This window comes from Manis javanica, chromosome 2, assembly GCF_040802235.1.
Source record: "Manis javanica isolate MJ-LG chromosome 2, MJ_LKY, whole genome shotgun sequence".
In the NCBI taxonomy this organism is placed as follows: Eukaryota; Metazoa; Chordata; class Mammalia; order Pholidota; family Manidae; genus Manis; species Manis javanica.
This window is the reverse complement of record NC_133157.1, coordinates 115,821,846-115,838,265: the sequence shown is the minus strand read 5'-3', so window position 1 is coordinate 115,838,265 and position 16,420 is coordinate 115,821,846. Positions and strand designations below refer to the sequence as shown.

The window sequence follows — 16,420 nt, the reverse complement described above, 5'->3', positions numbered from 1 at the left end:
CTTGTCCATCTCCTAGATGAGTGACTGCAGCACAGAGAAGCATGAAAATTGCCTGAGGTTGTGTAGTCAGTCAACTTGTCTAGCCAAGATTCAGATCTAGAATCAAATCCTGTGTCTGTATGTATATGCACATGTAAGTGTTTGTGTGTACATATGTATACACATATGTACGTGTGGTTATTTTTTGTGAGGATGTGTTCATAAATTTCTTTTGATTTTAAAAAAGGTACATTAAAACCTAGGTAAGAATCACTGCCTCAGAATAAGAAAATATTTAGTAGTTAGGCAGACTTCAGTTACTATCTGTATGTATACTAGTTTCTTATATTTTTTTTGTGATATATAATTAGCTATCACCAAGTCTAATTTCAGAAATAGTTTTTGCAAATGTGAAATAAAGTATTAAGAAGTAGAAAGTAAGGAACAAAACAGCAGCAAACTCACAGAACCCAAGAATGAACTAACAGTTACCAAAGGGCAAGGGGTTGGGGAGGATGTGGGAAAGGAGGTATAAGGGGGAAAAAGGGGCATTATGATTAGCACACATAATGTGGTGGGGAGGGCACGGGGAACACAGTATAACACAGAGAAGACAAGTAATGATTCTGTAGCATCTTACTACGCTGATGGACGGTGAGTGTAAAGGGGTATGTGAGGGGGACTTGATAATAGGGGGAGTCTAGTAACCATAATGTTGTTCAAGTAGTTGTACATTAATGATATCAAAACAAAAAATAAAAAATACAGTTAAAAAAAAAAAAGTAGAAAGAGTATTAAAATCCATGCTCCCTAATGATATCTTAGCATAGACTTACAAAGACCTTTCTGTTGTCTTGGATATTGTGCCTGCACTTTGAAGGTGAGTGCACACATGTGCCACCCCCTGCCTCCCAGGGGCAGACTCAGATATGAAGAGAATGCCATATGATAGGCACTAGAAACCAAAGGCAGGTTGCTTTAGTTGTATGTTTACTTTAGCAATTCTTTTAAATGATCAGACTTTATTTTAGAAACATTTCACTTCACCTATACGAAAACATATCAATATAAACATACCAATGTGATCACAATTTGTATTTCCCAAAGACCACAAGCATGGTGAGATTCAGTACTATGACCAAACATTGGAGCCACAGTGTGGTAAGGAGAGTGACAGGAAAGTTTTCACAAAGACTCTTGCCATCAAGACTTTGCTATGCTTTATGTCTGGCCAGTCATATCCTCTTAAAACTCTGAGTCTCAGTTCTGCCCTGACAGTTCCTTGGGTCGGTGTGTTTCTTTGGTTAAGACAGAAATGTTTTAATGAGATTTGAAAAACAGGTCCTAACCTCTAATATGATTGCCCCAAAACGTGCATGATAACTACCCATAATAACCAACCAGAACTTACAGATGTGTGGTTAATTGTATGATCAGTCCATTTCACCATGCTCTGGACGAGACCATGCCAGAGCATCTTATCAAAATTGTCAGGAGTGTTTTTGTTAACGTTGAAACTGAATCCTTCCTGTTAGTGGTTAAATCAGCCCCTCTGGTTTAGTCTCTAATGAAGACTGCACTGCACTATTTCTATTGCCCTGTTGATAGGAGGCATTATAATGAGAGAAAGTGATTATCTCTACTTATAAGCAAAGAAAATAGCTAAGGGGGGAGGAACCTTTATTTACCAGAGTGGATATTAACACTGGGAAACTGCTTATCTGTGTCTTCTGAGTACAAGAAATAGTGATTAATTTACTATTTTCTCATGGGAAAGTTCTAGATGACAGTGTGTATAGTCTAAATGAAAGCTGGTGTTTAAAATAAGTTACACTTTGCTTTTAAAATCATCTTTTAATCTTACTAAAAACAATAAAAAATGAGTACTTTTCCTCCAGTGTAGCATTTCTGACTTAAGCAGTGTTGTTTAGCAAACAGGCTCCTTTTTCAAGTCTTTAAATTGTCAGTGGTCTAGCCACTTTTCTTCCCAAAGGTCCATTTAAAAAAAAAAAAAAGCTGTGCAAGTAAGAGAGTTTTGGAGCTTTCATCGTTTGTATATTTAAAGAAAACAGATTATTTAGGGAGGTATTCTTAGCCTATCCAAAAGGATCTGCTTGATCTCCACCCTGTGATATTCTTATAGATAAGAAGATTCAAAAGAACAAACTAAAATCAACCCTTGGCTATAACTGTTCTTCACATATGTAAATGTTAGTTTACATAACTCTTGATTTTTTTTTTCCACATTCGTTATTTTAGGTAATTGGGGGGAAAGCCAAACAAGAATCATCAGATAAACTGGAGACTCCTAGCCTTGTGCCTTTTGGTATTGGAAGTACCCAAACTAATGAACCATCTCTTCCCGGTGAAGATACAGCCTTAGAGCCACTTGATAGCACAAGAGTGACTTCTTACAATGGTGTCCCACAAGTCACATTCACCAAGACTCATGATGGGATCAGCAGTCAGCCAGTGATTTGTCAGAGTCTGTGTACAGCACCCTTGAAAGCAAAGTTGGTGTTTTCCAAGCAACAATGCAAACAAAACCAGGTGCTTCACAAGGCCTAATCCAGCATAGCGGCCTCATAAACAACAGAGTCCCAGCCTTCCCTCGAAGGAAAGGATGATACAGGGTATGTAATGATTAATCTGGATCCAGTTACCCTGACTTTTGGGAAAAATACCTATGTCCCAATACCGACAGAGTTGATGAAGCAAGTAGCCCCTGCTATGAGTCTTTGACATCCTGGATCCACTTTTGAAAAGGCAAGACCCTTAGGGACATGCCGTCTCTAGCGATGTCAGGACAGAAAGACCCTAAGTGCCTTTGTTCCTCCTCAGTGAGCAGAGTGGCCCCTGCTGAGGAATTGTGTTCCTTACAGAAGGAGACTCCTGATCCAGGCTCATCATCGCCATCTGGTAATTCAGTGGTGAATGAGGCACTGTCATTAGGCAAAAGTTCTAAGTTATTCATCACCCCTAGAAGAAGTGAAACTTTCTCAGGAATTTTCCCTTCAGACTCAGAGTCTCTTCAGCGTATCTCCAGAAGGGGTTACAGAGCCATCACCAATTGAAGAGGTAGTCTCATCAGCCTCTGTGTCCTTGGAAAAAAACTACGCACTTACTCGCATTCCTCCAATAAGTGCTACACCCCATGGTGCTTCAGAACTCAAGGATGAGGTTGGCCTCAGCAGTGAAAAGAGGAATTTTGAATCATGCAGTTCATTTAGCAAACAAACCAGCCTGTGTTTGAACACAGAGGAGGTCAGCTTTATAGCTGTCAGAGGAAGATTCGGACATCAATCTAACTCTCACAATATCACCACTGACAAGTCCCAGGGAAGAAATGCCAGCAGGTGAAATAGAGCAACATCAGGAGGCCCCACTTTTAAACTTAGAACTTCAGGAAATGACTGAAGAAATAATTGAGTCAGAAGAGGTGACTTTAAGAGCAAACAGAGAAGGGAATTCCACTAGTTATACATCAGTGCATCCTACAGTGTCAGAGAAAGCAGTAGAAAATGAGAGAGAAAGTGGTAACTTACAAACTGTTACTCTAGTACTTTCTAAAGACACTTCTGCCCTTCAGATTACAGAGGAAGTTAATGTTACCTCAGATTTTCCCTTTGGCTCCTTAATTGAAGAAGTGCCACCAGCTTCTAGTCCTGACCCCCAGGTACCAGTTGAAGTACGCCAAGTACCATCTCAGGCTGTGTCTCCATTTTGCTTAAAACTTCCTGATACACAGTATTAGAATTGGGACAAATTCTCCCAGATAGAGGCAGGAGATTTGGCCATAACAGAAGAAGATAATTCTTTTGTGGGTCCTCCCCACCCGGGGGGGGGGCCAAGGTCACTTACCTTGGATTCAGCAAATGCAACTTTGTGCTGAAATGCCTCTCATACTGAATCGTCATCATGGAAGGGAAGATAGATGCTCAACCCCTCCTAGTAAGGTAACTGAGGACATTATCCCCAGTGAGTGTGACGAGGGCTTCTTCCCCTCAGACAAGGCACCATGCTGTGATAGAGAGTTCGACCAGCCTGCCTTGGCAGCCAGTTCCACACATGAGTTCAGGCCTTCTCTAGAGAAATGGGTAACATCAGGAAATCCACTGCAGTCAGTGTAGAAAATAGAAACTTGGTCTTAAATCATCTTGTCTTGGCGACCAGTGAGCCTCCATCGAGTCCTAGAAAGATTATTGAAAATAAGTCTGTGGCTGACACATTTAGTTCCACAACTGTCCCAGATGATATAGAGAATGTGTCCTTCGAACAGGAGACTAGCCCTAAAAGTATTAAGAAAAGACTCCTTTGCAGTGATTTGAAAACAAATGAAGGCAGTTACATGCAAACTCAGTCCTTGAGCTTTGACTCTGTTGATGGAGCAGATGTTCTACAGGCACACTTGTGTTCAGAGACCCCCAGACTTGATTGGTCCTCAGGTAGCACTCCGTTAGCCCATTTTACAAGACCCATAAACATAGAGCTAGGGTTCCAAACACAGGAAATACCAGTAGGCAGAGTGGGCAGTTTGCTTAAGAACAGTGAAACTAAAGCTGAGTTACATGAAAAACACAGAGATCTGGGAGGTGCTGGCTCTCAGTCAAACACTGCATCTCCAAAAGGGGAACAAGAAACAATGCTGCAGGATCTGTCACCATGTGGCACAATAAATCTGTTAAATGGTGGGCTTTTTCCATGTGTGTAGCTGCTGATTCTTATCTACATACAGCAGTCACCAGTGACAATACCAGTATGGAGCCTCTTGCTCCTTTTGTTCCCTGGCCTCGTTCCTCTCTTGTTTGTGGAATTTTTAGAGCAGATGGGAAATAAAAGCACTGGTGAGCAGCTCAGGACCAAGGAGCACTCAGAAGTCCTGAGTGGAGACATGGATGTCAGTGTGAATCCTGACATTCATTATGAACCACTTTCTGGAGACTCTGATCAAGACCCTTGCAGTGACCGCAGAAATCCCAAAGTGGACGAGGATAACCCCTGTACTTTGCAATGTATTCGCACCAAGAAAAAAGAAGATGCTTCAGAAGATGCTTATGACTCTTTTCCAAGCCTAACCACTAATGATAACAAGGATTGGGGCTGCTCAAATCAAGTTCCAGGGTTAGAGACAAGCCTTCCTCCCAGAAACTGGTCAATTGGATTAAAGAAAGAAGATTAATGTGTGCCATGTTACATCCAAATCCGAGATCTCCATGGCATCCACAGGACTTACGCTAACTTCACAGTAACTAAAGAGCTCAAAGATACCACGAGAACATTGCACAGCTCGAGGAGGCACTCCAGTTTCACTGCAAAGTATGAGTTGCTCAGGTTCTGGACAAATACTTGTCAGGTGGCAGATAACCTCACCCAGAGTACTTTAGATCTGGAATATCTGCATTTTGCACATAAACTAAAACAAATGGTGAAGAGAGGAGATTCTCAGCATTCTGACTTTTCCAGTAACGTCTTTCCAGAAGAGTCGCCCCTCCAGATCACTGCTGGAGCTTTTCCTTTAACAAAACCACCTGAGACCCCTGTTCTACATCCTGCATCCCGGAACTGGAGTCCCCTTATAGTAACAGTCACACACTCAGATGCTGGACAGCAGGGTCAGCACATGAGAGACCTCACATCCAGCAATTTGGACAATCCTTCCTTTTGGAAAGAGAGGTGTGGTCACAGTACACAGCATCTTTCAAATTCTGAAAGAAATCAGGCTGTTTCATTCTGTCTCCCCAAGGTGAAATATAAGAGCCCTTTGAAAGAATCCCAGAGCAATATTTCACTTATTCACAGCAAATATGCTGAACTTAATAAGGTGGTAATGAATCGCAGCCAAGTCATTTCCAAGATAAAGAGTCCAGTATGTTTTCTGGAGAAGCCACGCCTCAAGAGATGTATTCATCTTTGCCAAGAAGGCCAGCCTCCTATAAAGACATGATTACAGACTTGTGCACCAGTCTGCATGCCAAGCTGAAGAGTGTGGTCAGAGAGGCTTGTAAACGGACCTTCCTGTTCTACCTCGTGGAGACAGAAGACAAGTCATTCTTAGTAAGAACAAAGGTAAAGTGCCGTATTTTCTTATACTTCATATTCTTTTGATTGCCATCTAATTTTAGTTTACTTTAGAAGTAATAACTGTGGCATTTTTGGCCTCAGAAAGAATCATGATACCAAGTGGCATTTGAATTTCACAGCTGTCTTTATCTGCATACAAAATATTATGCTATATTTGTACTATATCTGAAGATGTGTATGGTGTTCCAGAGTTACTATGGTGACTAATTTTCATGAAGTTACCAGTGTAGACAAACTCTTACTCAAATGTGAACAAAGCCTTCCAAAGGTAAAATTCAGATTTTTAAAAATTTATTACCTGTGTTCCCCCATTAGTATGGACAGTTGAGAGGGGCCTCTTTTGGTTTGGGATGTACTTTTTAATTTGAATATTAGGATCACTGATGTTCTGGTGAGAACACAGTGTTATATATAAATGATTTAACCATGGTAAAATTCTAATTTGGTGGGAGTCAGAATCTGTCTTCATTTCTTCATTAGCTTCCTTATTTTATCCTCTATTTTGGGGAAAGACAGCATTCTCTCTCTCTTTGCACTTTTAAGATAGAATTTCAGGTTTATATAAAGGCTGCAGAAATGGCACCCTTTGCCCATATACCCCCACTGTTCACTTTCCTGAGCCATTTGAAAATGGTGGTATTCATGGCATCCCACCACCCCTTAAAACATGTCACCTTCAGGCTATGAGACTGAGGCTACTGTGCCAAGGTGGTGATGTGTGTCTTACCTGAGGGGGAAGGGGCACTTCTGTATGGCCACAGCCCTGTGAGCTAGCTTTCCTGAAGCCAGGACTGAGCACGCAGGCAGGGTGCTCATCAGGTTCCAGGCACCACCGTCTTTCTGCGTTTCACATATTCTCCTGGCTTGTCCTTTCCATTGTCTCTCAGTTCCCATCAGTTTGGGATGGTTCTTCTGTCATTTCTTATCATTTGTGACCTTGCCAGTTTTGAAGACTGTAAGCTAATTATTTGAGAGGATTTCCTTCAGTTTGTGTTCATCTGTGACTTCCTTGGGATTTCTGCATTTTAGGTGAGAATACCCAGATAGAATGATCTCGCTCGGTGCATTCTATTGGGAGGCACACTATGTTGATTTGTCCCAATCCTGGTGTATTATTAGCCTTTTTCACTTGGTTAAGATTGTTTCTGCCAAGTTCCTCCAATGTAAAGTTAATTTGTAAGCATGTTTAGTTACCCACAAGTGGGAAGAAGGTACAACAGGACATGTGAATATACTGTTCCTCATCAGACTTTGACCCACCAGATTTAACATCCATTGGTTGTTCTTGCCTGAGTCAGTTATGACAGTGATGATTGCCGAACGATGACATTCTAATTCCATCATTCCTTGTGCATTTTATTAGCTGGTAGGGTAGAGCTTTCCCTTCCCTCCCATTTACTTACTTACATCGGTGACAACCCATGTTCCATATTATTTTACTCACTTACCACCTGATCCTTTACTATTTTAATGCTCAGATTGTACCAGACCCAGCTAGGGGATGCCCCTTTCGGCTGGCTCTGTGTCCTTTCCACAAGTCCCCAGAGTTCTTTGGCTGCCTCCTTCCTCTGTGGTGCAGCACAGTACCACAGGTACATCTCCCTCCTGGCCCCAGTCTTAAAGGCAGTGTTTCACTGGGGAGCCGTGGTCCTTTCAGAGAAGACTAGCACTTGGAATAGAGATCTGGGCAGTGGGTGAACTCAGTGCCACTCTCTGTCACTGGTCTAGGTCCTCCCAGCAAGCAGAGCTAGGAAATGTTTGTATATCTGTATGGGTGCACACGTGCATATGTATCTATCTGTGTTTATGTTTAAAAAACAAGCAGGTGCACACATCCCCAATTCCAGCCCTTCGCCATCAGGTCATAGCCTACTTTGCCTTCTCCAACAGTCAGAAAGTGGCTACCATGACGCCAGATGTGCCTGCTGCTTGGCTTGCTCCCCCACCCCATGTGTAACTCCACTCTAGGTACAGTGCGCAGCCCACAGCCCCGCTCTCTCACAGGGAGGGAAGCCCTCCCACAACACCTGCCCTCTTCCTCCTCCTCTTTTTGGTACCTGTTTTCCATCCCCAGTATGCGCAGGTCAGCAGAAATGTGGCCTTTATGACCTGGTCCTTGCATTCTAATGGGACAGGAAAAACACTGATAAAGAAGTACACAAATAAATGTGAGATTCACGCTGTCGTTAGTTTCATTGTGCAGGGCTTCCACACTGGTTCGAGGGCAATAGGCCAAACGGCTTCAAGGGAGGCCAAGGACCTTTTCTTTGATGAAGTGACACCAATCTCATACGTGAGGTGTGGACAGCTACCTGAGAAGCCTTTGCTCTTGAGTCACGTGGCTGCTCTCCACACACTTAGTTGATGCTTGCGTAAGGCCAGTGTTAGGGCCAGAGTGCCTGTCACTGACATGTCCGTAATCCCCAAAGGCCGTGGAAGATGCCTGTGCCTCTGCTGTGAGCGCCTCAAGGAGCACTGGGTTCTGCGGAATGCCGATCCACTGGGAGGCTGGCTTGCAGGCAGTTCTCAGTTGGGGAAGCCGACAGAACACTGCTCAGATGCCACCCTGCTGGCTGCAAGTCTGCCGTGACAGGAGCTCAGCGCTGCGAGTGAAGCAGAAGGGGTCTGCGGAGGTTTCCGAGCAGGGCAGTGTGCCTGGGGCACAGCATTTACTGTCAAGAAACAAGTCTGTCCATGATGGTTGAGGGCTCCTATTTTGTATCTTTTAAAAATGATTAAAGTTTTCCAAACTTAAGCAATCTTATCTTTTGTGTAGCTGATTATTTTTCCTGTCAAAGATCCTTTTGGTTCTCCAAGGTTCTTCCAAAATGGTTGCCAGATTTGTCTCCCCAACCCCCAGCCCCAGTTGTCTTTGTTCTAGTTTCCATGCCCTCTCTGTAAGCTGTGTTGTTGAATGGGAGAGCATTAAACGGCCTTCAGTCTTTTCCTCCAAAACTAACCTCCTTCCACCTGTTGCTGGTTCTCATGCTTTTTTTGGGGCCCCTGTTTTTATGGTGGGGTATGAAGGGAGGTTCTGGGTGGTGGGAATTGCCTACCTGGTGGGAAAGCCTTGCCACACTTGAACCTGGGTCCTGAGCCCCTGGCACTCCTTGGGAGGGAGCCCCTCTGCCCTGTAACCCTAGGCCAGTTCCTGCTGCTATACCCTGCAGGGAAATGGGGGTGCTCCCAACCTCACAGGGTTGCTGTGAGGAATCCCAAAGCCATGTGGTTGTCAAAATAAAAGGAATGTGAATTCCAGGGGCATGTGCACTGGTGTTTGAATGTTTGACTGGGGAGTGTTAGGTCACGGGTCCCCCAAACACTGGTGTCTGGGGTTCCTTTGAGTGTCTCTTTTCCTCAGCCCTGGTTGGAGAACCAACGTGAGTTTGCTTCTCTGATACTTGTAACAGAGGAGTGTGTGGGATCATCGGAATTGGAAGGGGGATGGAAGAGGCTCAGGGGTCTGCCTCAGCTGAGTCAGGACCAGGGCCCGGATCCTGGACCACAGGACAAGAACACTGCCTATGCCACAAACAATAAGGTTTATCATCCTTGCATATAGCTAACTGTTCTTCAGGCTCTAATTAAAAAACAAGTGTGTGTGTGTGTGTGTGTGTGTGTGTGTGTGTGTGTGTGTGTGTGTATGTATGTGAGTGCATGCACACTCATCTCGCCTTTGAGATACAGGATCTTAAAGACTGAAACAAACACACAGAGGTGGGAGCACTGAAGATGGGGCCGCCTCGCTGGACAGTTGGGGAATGGAATGAGGAGCAGTGCATGGTGGGTGAGGGGGCAGGTGGGCTGGCTTGAGGTGGGGGCTGCAGCCAGACCCTGGGGGACAGGCTGAGGAGCATAGCAGGTCACCTGTGAGAGGTTTCCTCCCCTGCTGCCCCCAGGAGCCAGCCCCCTACTGCTGCCCAGACCTTCTTGGCTGCAGCCCCTCATGGCCCCTCTGTGAGCTGGAGGCTCTGAAGTTGTTCCCCAGACTGAGGGCGGGCGTGCCCCACCTTGGAGGAGCTAGGAGACTGGACCTGTCAGTGGTTGCTCCACCCATTCTGAGGTCAAGCAGAGCTGTCCTTTGAATTGAGTTTGGGACACTGCTGTGTGCCTGTAAAACATTAGACCCATTTGAGGCACCCTGTCTCAGCTCTGAGTTTCCAGGCTCCCTTGTCCTGATTCTGAGAGATCATCTGCTCCACGGGCCCATGCAGCTCCCTGGAAATGGAGGCCCAGGCTGGGTAAGGGAACAGTCGGTCTTGGAATAAGAAGCTGACTCGTCAGTGGTGCCAGACTGACATGGGGGCAGCCGGGGAGTTGAAGGGACACCTGGACTCAGGATTCAGAAACACATCATTTTTCAGCATGGTCTGTAACCAGCCCCATGCTCTGGGTGTCACTTAATGGTGGACTTCTGCTTCCTCCTTCATGAAATGGGTTTTTCTTGCTTTTAGGGATATTTTTGCTTTTGGTGATGGTGCTTTTGTATCTTGTACTAGCTTGTGCCAAGTCAGTGGTTCTCAGCTCAGGGTGGAGAGGCAGAGCTGGCTTACCTGGGGGTTATTGCAAAATACCGGCTCCTTCCCTGCCCTTTATCCCAGCATGGGTGGTGGGTGAGTGAGAAAGCACATTGGTTTGTGCCCAGTGGGGGGAGCAGGGCTAGGTCACTGAGGTGGGGCTGCTGTATGGATGGATTTTCTTACCTTTCTCCCCTTTGACATTTCAGCAAGTCACTCTGGTCCCCCGTGACCCTTGCACACTGCTGCCTCAGGGACTGGCCAAGTGTCTCTGAGCACAAGCAGTGCCGGACACATTGAGGGGAGGTCCTGGGTGGTGGCCAGTGTACTGGGGACACTGGAGAAGAAGGGAAGGTATCATGTGAGTCCTACAGGTCTGAGCTGAGATGGGGATGGGCTGGCGAGGTGTGGGATCAGATAAGAAAATGGACCCAGGCAACTACCAGACCCCGAGTTGGGCATCTGAGGGGCATGGAGTGACAAACGCTCCCTCTGCATCCAGGATGGTGGGTTTCCCTCTGGAAGGTCCCCACGTCTTAGAGACACAGGTCACAGAAGTCTGGGTTTCTAAATTAGTGAGTTGTAAATGCTGAGGTGACGCAAAATGAAGTTTTTCTAGGCTTTGTGTGGAAATGAGAAAAACTAAGACTTTTTATCTAAATGTATTCCCTTTTTTAAATTTTGAGAGAATGTTCTTACTATATTTTCTATGACAAATGGCGTTTCTTTCATGAAGCTACTGTGATGGCAGATGATAGTTTTCTGGGTTTCCTTTTTTCATGTTCTTACTCTGAAAAATGGACAGTCCTACCAGTGCCCTAAATTGATTTTGACAGCTAACTGTCCCATGAGGCCCAAATGTCTGAGAGCCACTGCTCCTGTCTGTGGAGTGTAAAATCAATTTTCTTTTCTTTATAAAAATACTTTTTTTTTTTTTGGTGACTCTGGAAAAATATGTGGCTCATAAATGGGAAGAGTAAACTCCAAGTTTAGGACTGATGTCTCCTCTGGAGGATAGGAAGGGATTGGGGAGGGACAAGATGCTCTCAACCGACACCTTCATAACGGGTTTCTTAATCTGTTGAAGAGCTGCACAGATCTAGCTATTTGATTCTCCATATCTTCGTATGTCTAAAATATGTTAGACTTAAAATTATGCATGCAATATGTGGACCATTAGAGCTCACGGAGGGCCAGAGAAATGTAGGCATGAACAGCCCAGGGAGGCAGGTGTTCTGGCTGCTATTAGAGGTGGGCCATTTGAGGCTATCACTGAAGAGTCCTTCCCGAGGCCACAGGGCAAGAAGAAAGCCACAGAAAGTTCTCTACTTATTGGCCCAGGAGAACAAAAAATGAGTCTGAGGGTCTGGGAGAGAAAATGACTCACTTTGGCTCTGGGAGGAGAGAGGGCCTGGAATGGACTTTGAGGGCTCAGGATGCTGCTGCTCCAGTGGTGCCTCCTGTCACGTGTGGGGCTGGTTTCAGGTGGAGGTTGCTGGGCTACCTCTCCTGGGGGGCCTGTTGGTCGGGACCCACAGGGTGGAATGTCTTCTGGAAGCCAGCAGCCCTGAGTTGTCACGAAGTCCTCCTTGCCCCTGACCCTCTTCAGGAGATAGAGAGATGGCTTCCGTGTTGACTCACAACTCCTTGCAGACCTTTGAGGTTACATTCCCCCCGGGTCCCAATGTGGCCTGGCCTCAACGTAGGACACTGAGAACTGGACAGTGTGTGAGCAGTGTCAGGAGCCAACTTGGCTTGAGGTCACTCCAGGGAAACTCACTTCTCTGAAAGCCACTTCGGAAGCCAGTCTGCCAAGACGAGTTCTGCAAGTGGTCAATCTGCTGGTATTTCCCAATTTACCAAAAAATTATTTTAAAAAACACTTTATAACTTTTGCAGAGATCCATATCAGAGGAGCTGTTTTACCAGTTTTTGAATATTCCTCTGAAGTTTCCCTTTCCCACCTGTTAGTTTTCCAGAGGTGCCCTGTAATAGCTGCGGTCACCTCTCCTAACGTTGCACCACAGCCTGACAAGGAGGAAGGTTCCCTGGCTTTTTTCAAATCATGTCAATGATTTGGGGAAGGAGATCCAGCTCATTTTGAGATTGAGGATTTGTACATGTTTCTGATGGCAAGGGTTTTATGAGTTACAGATGGGGAGGTTTCTCTCTTATAGATTTCCAAGGTAGGCTAATCCTTTAGGGACCTCATGTAAGGGAATCGCATGGTATTTGTGTTTTTTTGTGGCTGGCTTATTTCATTAGCATAATGTCAAGGTTCCTCTATGTTGTAACATATTACAGAATTTCCTTCCTTTTTAAGAATAAATAATATCCCATTGTTTATATGGACCACACCTTGCTTATCTGTTTATTTGTTGGTGGACACTTAGGTTTTTTCCACATTTAAGTTATGATGGATAATGCTGCTATAGCAATCTCTTCAAGACCCTGCTTTCAGCTCTTTTGGGTACATACCCAGAAGTAGAATTGCTGAATAATTGGGTAATTCTATTTTAGATATTTGAGGAACCACCATACTGTTTTCCATAGCGGCTGCAGCATTTCGCATTCCCTCCAATAGGGCTCAAGGGTTCCAGTTTCTCCACATCTTTGCCAACACTTGTTATTTTCTTTTTTCTCTTTCTTTTTTGCTGAAGGTAATGCATTATTGTAGTGCTGATTGCACTACATTTCCCTAAGGATTAGTGTTATTGAACCCATTACCTTGTGCTGTGCTTTTGTTTTTCAGTCTTTTTTCCCTCTGCATTTAATTTTGAAAGGTTTCTTTTGAAGTTCTCTTATAGCTTACCAATCTTAGTATTTTTAAGTGTTTTTCTCTGTTTATTTTGGGTGGTTTCTATTGCTATGTCTTCAAGTTTAATCTTTTCTTCGGTAATATCTAAGCTGTAATTAATGCCATCCAGTGTATTTTTAATCCGAGACATCGTAGTTTCATGTATAAAAGTGTGATTTGGATCTCTACTTAACATGTACAGTCTTTCCTCTGCTTTTTAAATAAATGGAATAAAGTCATCATTACCCTTTTACTGTACTTGCCTGCTAATTCTAACATCTGTGTCAGTTCTCCTTCAGTTTCGATGGATTGACTCGTACACATTCTGAGTCATATTTTCTTGCTTATTTGCATGACGGATGACCTTGATGGATTGTAATTTTACCTGGTTGGTTGCTGGATTGTTTCCTATTCCTGTAAACGTTCTGGGGCTTTGTTTTGGGATGCAGTTAATCACTGGGGTACACTTCGATGCTTTTGAGTCTTGCTTTTAAGGTGCCTTAGGCAGGATTCAAACAGCTTTTAGTCTAGGGATGATTATTTCCCACCAGTGAGGCATGGCTCTTCAGGGCACCCTACCTGATGCCCCATGAATCACAGACTTAAAGGTGCTTCTGGCTGGCTGGTGGGAACAGGCATTAATCTTGGTCCCTGCCAGCTGAGTGTTATTCTCTCTCATCCTTTAAAGTGGCTGTTTTCTTGGCCTTCAGCTGTTTCTTCACACCCATTTGATGACTAATATTCTGCAGAAATGAAGGACCCTTAAGTGGTCTTTCCACAACCTTCAGACCTCTGGAGTATCTCTCGGTGTTGCCTTTACTCTGTCTTCTGGGCCAACTCTGACTGTGTCGGTCTCCCTGGACACTCAGCTCCATCTGCACCTCAGGAAATCTGCTGCCCTTACCTGGATGCTGCCTGTCTGTCCCTGACCTGAAAACTGTCTCAAATTAGTGTCTTGCCAATGAGTTTCAGCCTTGGGCAAGTTCACTATGGATTCCATGTGACCAAAGAAATTACAGTAGAATGTTCTTGGGGTGAAAGGGTTATACCCAACTTTATTTTCACAGTGGCAGGTCAATCACTAGAATCCCATCCACTCAGAGTGAGTCTGCATGCAGCAAGCTAGTTTGTGCCTCTGGGCCTGTCTATACCCATGCAGCCATCTCAGTCTCTTGTCCTCAGTAGTACCACCACCCCCACCCTCGTCTCTGCTAACCGGCAGCGTTGCAGCAATACCATGTTGCGCAGAGCACGGGGCTGGGCTTTTTATATAGACTCAATAACCATGTATTGCCCACACATGTGTAGTGAGCTAGCCAACCGGGGGCAGGTGAGAAACCTGGCCATAGGATTCTTCACTTTATCCACACACACAAATTGTTTTTCATAGTTACTGATGGAAATGTAGCTGCCAGGTAACCCCAAAGGCCAGATATAGGAGATGGCAACTGCACACACTAAAGAACTATGGTAATGGCTGTGTGTACAAATGTTGGACTATATTAATATAAGATAAATATCTGGAAATTGGTTTAAAGGTAAAATTTCAGAGCCTTGGTCTTTGTCACTTTTTGTATGCATTTAACAAAGAAACATTTTGCATACCAAACACACAGACAATAGGAGAAAAGACTGAGCAGCAGTCACTCATAAGGACCAGGAGATACATCTAGAGCTCTGGGGGAGAAGCTCAGGGTTTCTACTTTTCCACCCAGTGCTCACCATTTGATGTAAATCTCTAGGTCTAATAGAGTAAAATACCATTCTTTCCACAAATAGGAACTGATGTTTATTATGTGCATGATGCTAAGAGGGAAAATGTGGAATTCTACGAAGTACAACAAGCTCGACACATTCCTACGAGGGAAAAAAAGTAAGATACAAAAAGTTAACTGGCATGGTATAGCTATTAGAAAAACAGTGTGGCAAAAGAAAAAAAAGAAAGAAAAAAAAAAGTGTAGTAGATTCTTAAAAAATTAAAAATAGAGCTACTATATGATCTAGCAATTTCTGCTATGGATATATACCCAAAGTAAGTAAAATCAGTATGCAAAGAGGTCTTTGCATCCCATGTGCATTGCAACATTATTCACAAGAGTCAAGACATGGAAGGAACTTCTGTGTGTGTCCACTGACAGACAAATGGATGAAGAAAATGTTTTTATATATACACATACACACATACACACACAGACATAGAGACAGAGAAAGAAACTATTACTCAGCCTTAAAAAAGAAGAGAATTCTTCCACTTCTAGGAATTTACCCTAAGAATGCAGCAGCCACGTTTGAAAAAGACAGATTCACCCCTATGTTTATCACAGCACTATTTACAATAGGTTGGCTAAGTGTCCATGAGTAGATGAATGGGTAAAGAAGAGGTGGTACATATACACAATGGAATATTATTCAGCCCTAAGAAAAGAAATCCTACCATTTGCAACAACATGGATGGAGCTAGATGTTATTATGCTCAGTGAAATAAGCCATGCAGGGAAAGACAAGTACCAAATGATTTCACTCATATGTGGAGTATAAGAACAAAGAAAAACTGAAGGAACAAAACAGCAGCAGAATGACAGAACCCAAGAATGGACTAACAGTTTCCAAAGGGAAAGGGACTGCGGATAGGAAGGGAGGGATAAGGGCAGGGAAAAAGAAAGGGGACATTACGATTAGCATGTACAGTATTGTCCGGGGTACAGGGAGGGCTATACGACACAGAGAAGACAGGTGGTGTTTATACAGCAACTTGCTGTGCTGATGGACAGTGACTGTAGTGGGGTCTGTCGGGGACTTGCTGAGGGGGTAGCCTGGTAAACATAGTGTTCTTCATGTAATTGTAGATTAATGATAGCAAAAATATAAAAAAATAAAGTAAGTCATTTGGATTGATCTATTTACAATCTTTCTCTATTTTCACTTGTGCTGGCCAAATATAGTTCACAGAATAGTCAACATTTCCTTGAATGATCAATATTATAAGTCTGCTGTGACAGAGCATTTAGTCCTCCACTTAAAGACTGATCGCATTTGAACAGAAATA

The 16,420-nt window shown here is 44.0% G+C and overlaps 1 protein-coding gene across 1 annotated transcript in view; it reads left to right on the top strand.

Moving 5' to 3' along the window:
- LOC140845606 (protein TASOR 2-like) overlaps nucleotides 1–8,824 on the top strand; it is a 47,607-nt gene extending 38,783 nt beyond the window's left edge. Inside the window, 12 exon segments of the mRNA XM_073220204.1 lie at nucleotides 2,239–2,461; nucleotides 2,464–2,573; nucleotides 2,575–2,749; nucleotides 2,752–2,942; nucleotides 2,944–3,237; nucleotides 3,239–3,820; nucleotides 3,822–4,098; nucleotides 4,101–4,673; nucleotides 4,676–4,793; nucleotides 4,795–5,822; nucleotides 5,825–6,045; nucleotides 8,490–8,824. Of these exon segments, the coding sequence (XP_073076305.1) occupies nucleotides 2,239–2,461; nucleotides 2,464–2,573; nucleotides 2,575–2,749; nucleotides 2,752–2,942; nucleotides 2,944–3,237; nucleotides 3,239–3,820; nucleotides 3,822–4,098; nucleotides 4,101–4,673; nucleotides 4,676–4,793; nucleotides 4,795–5,822; nucleotides 5,825–6,045; nucleotides 8,490–8,765 (4,068 nt within the window). The 3' untranslated portion in view covers nucleotides 8,766–8,824.
- Nucleotides 8,825–16,420: the final 7,596 nt, after the last annotated feature.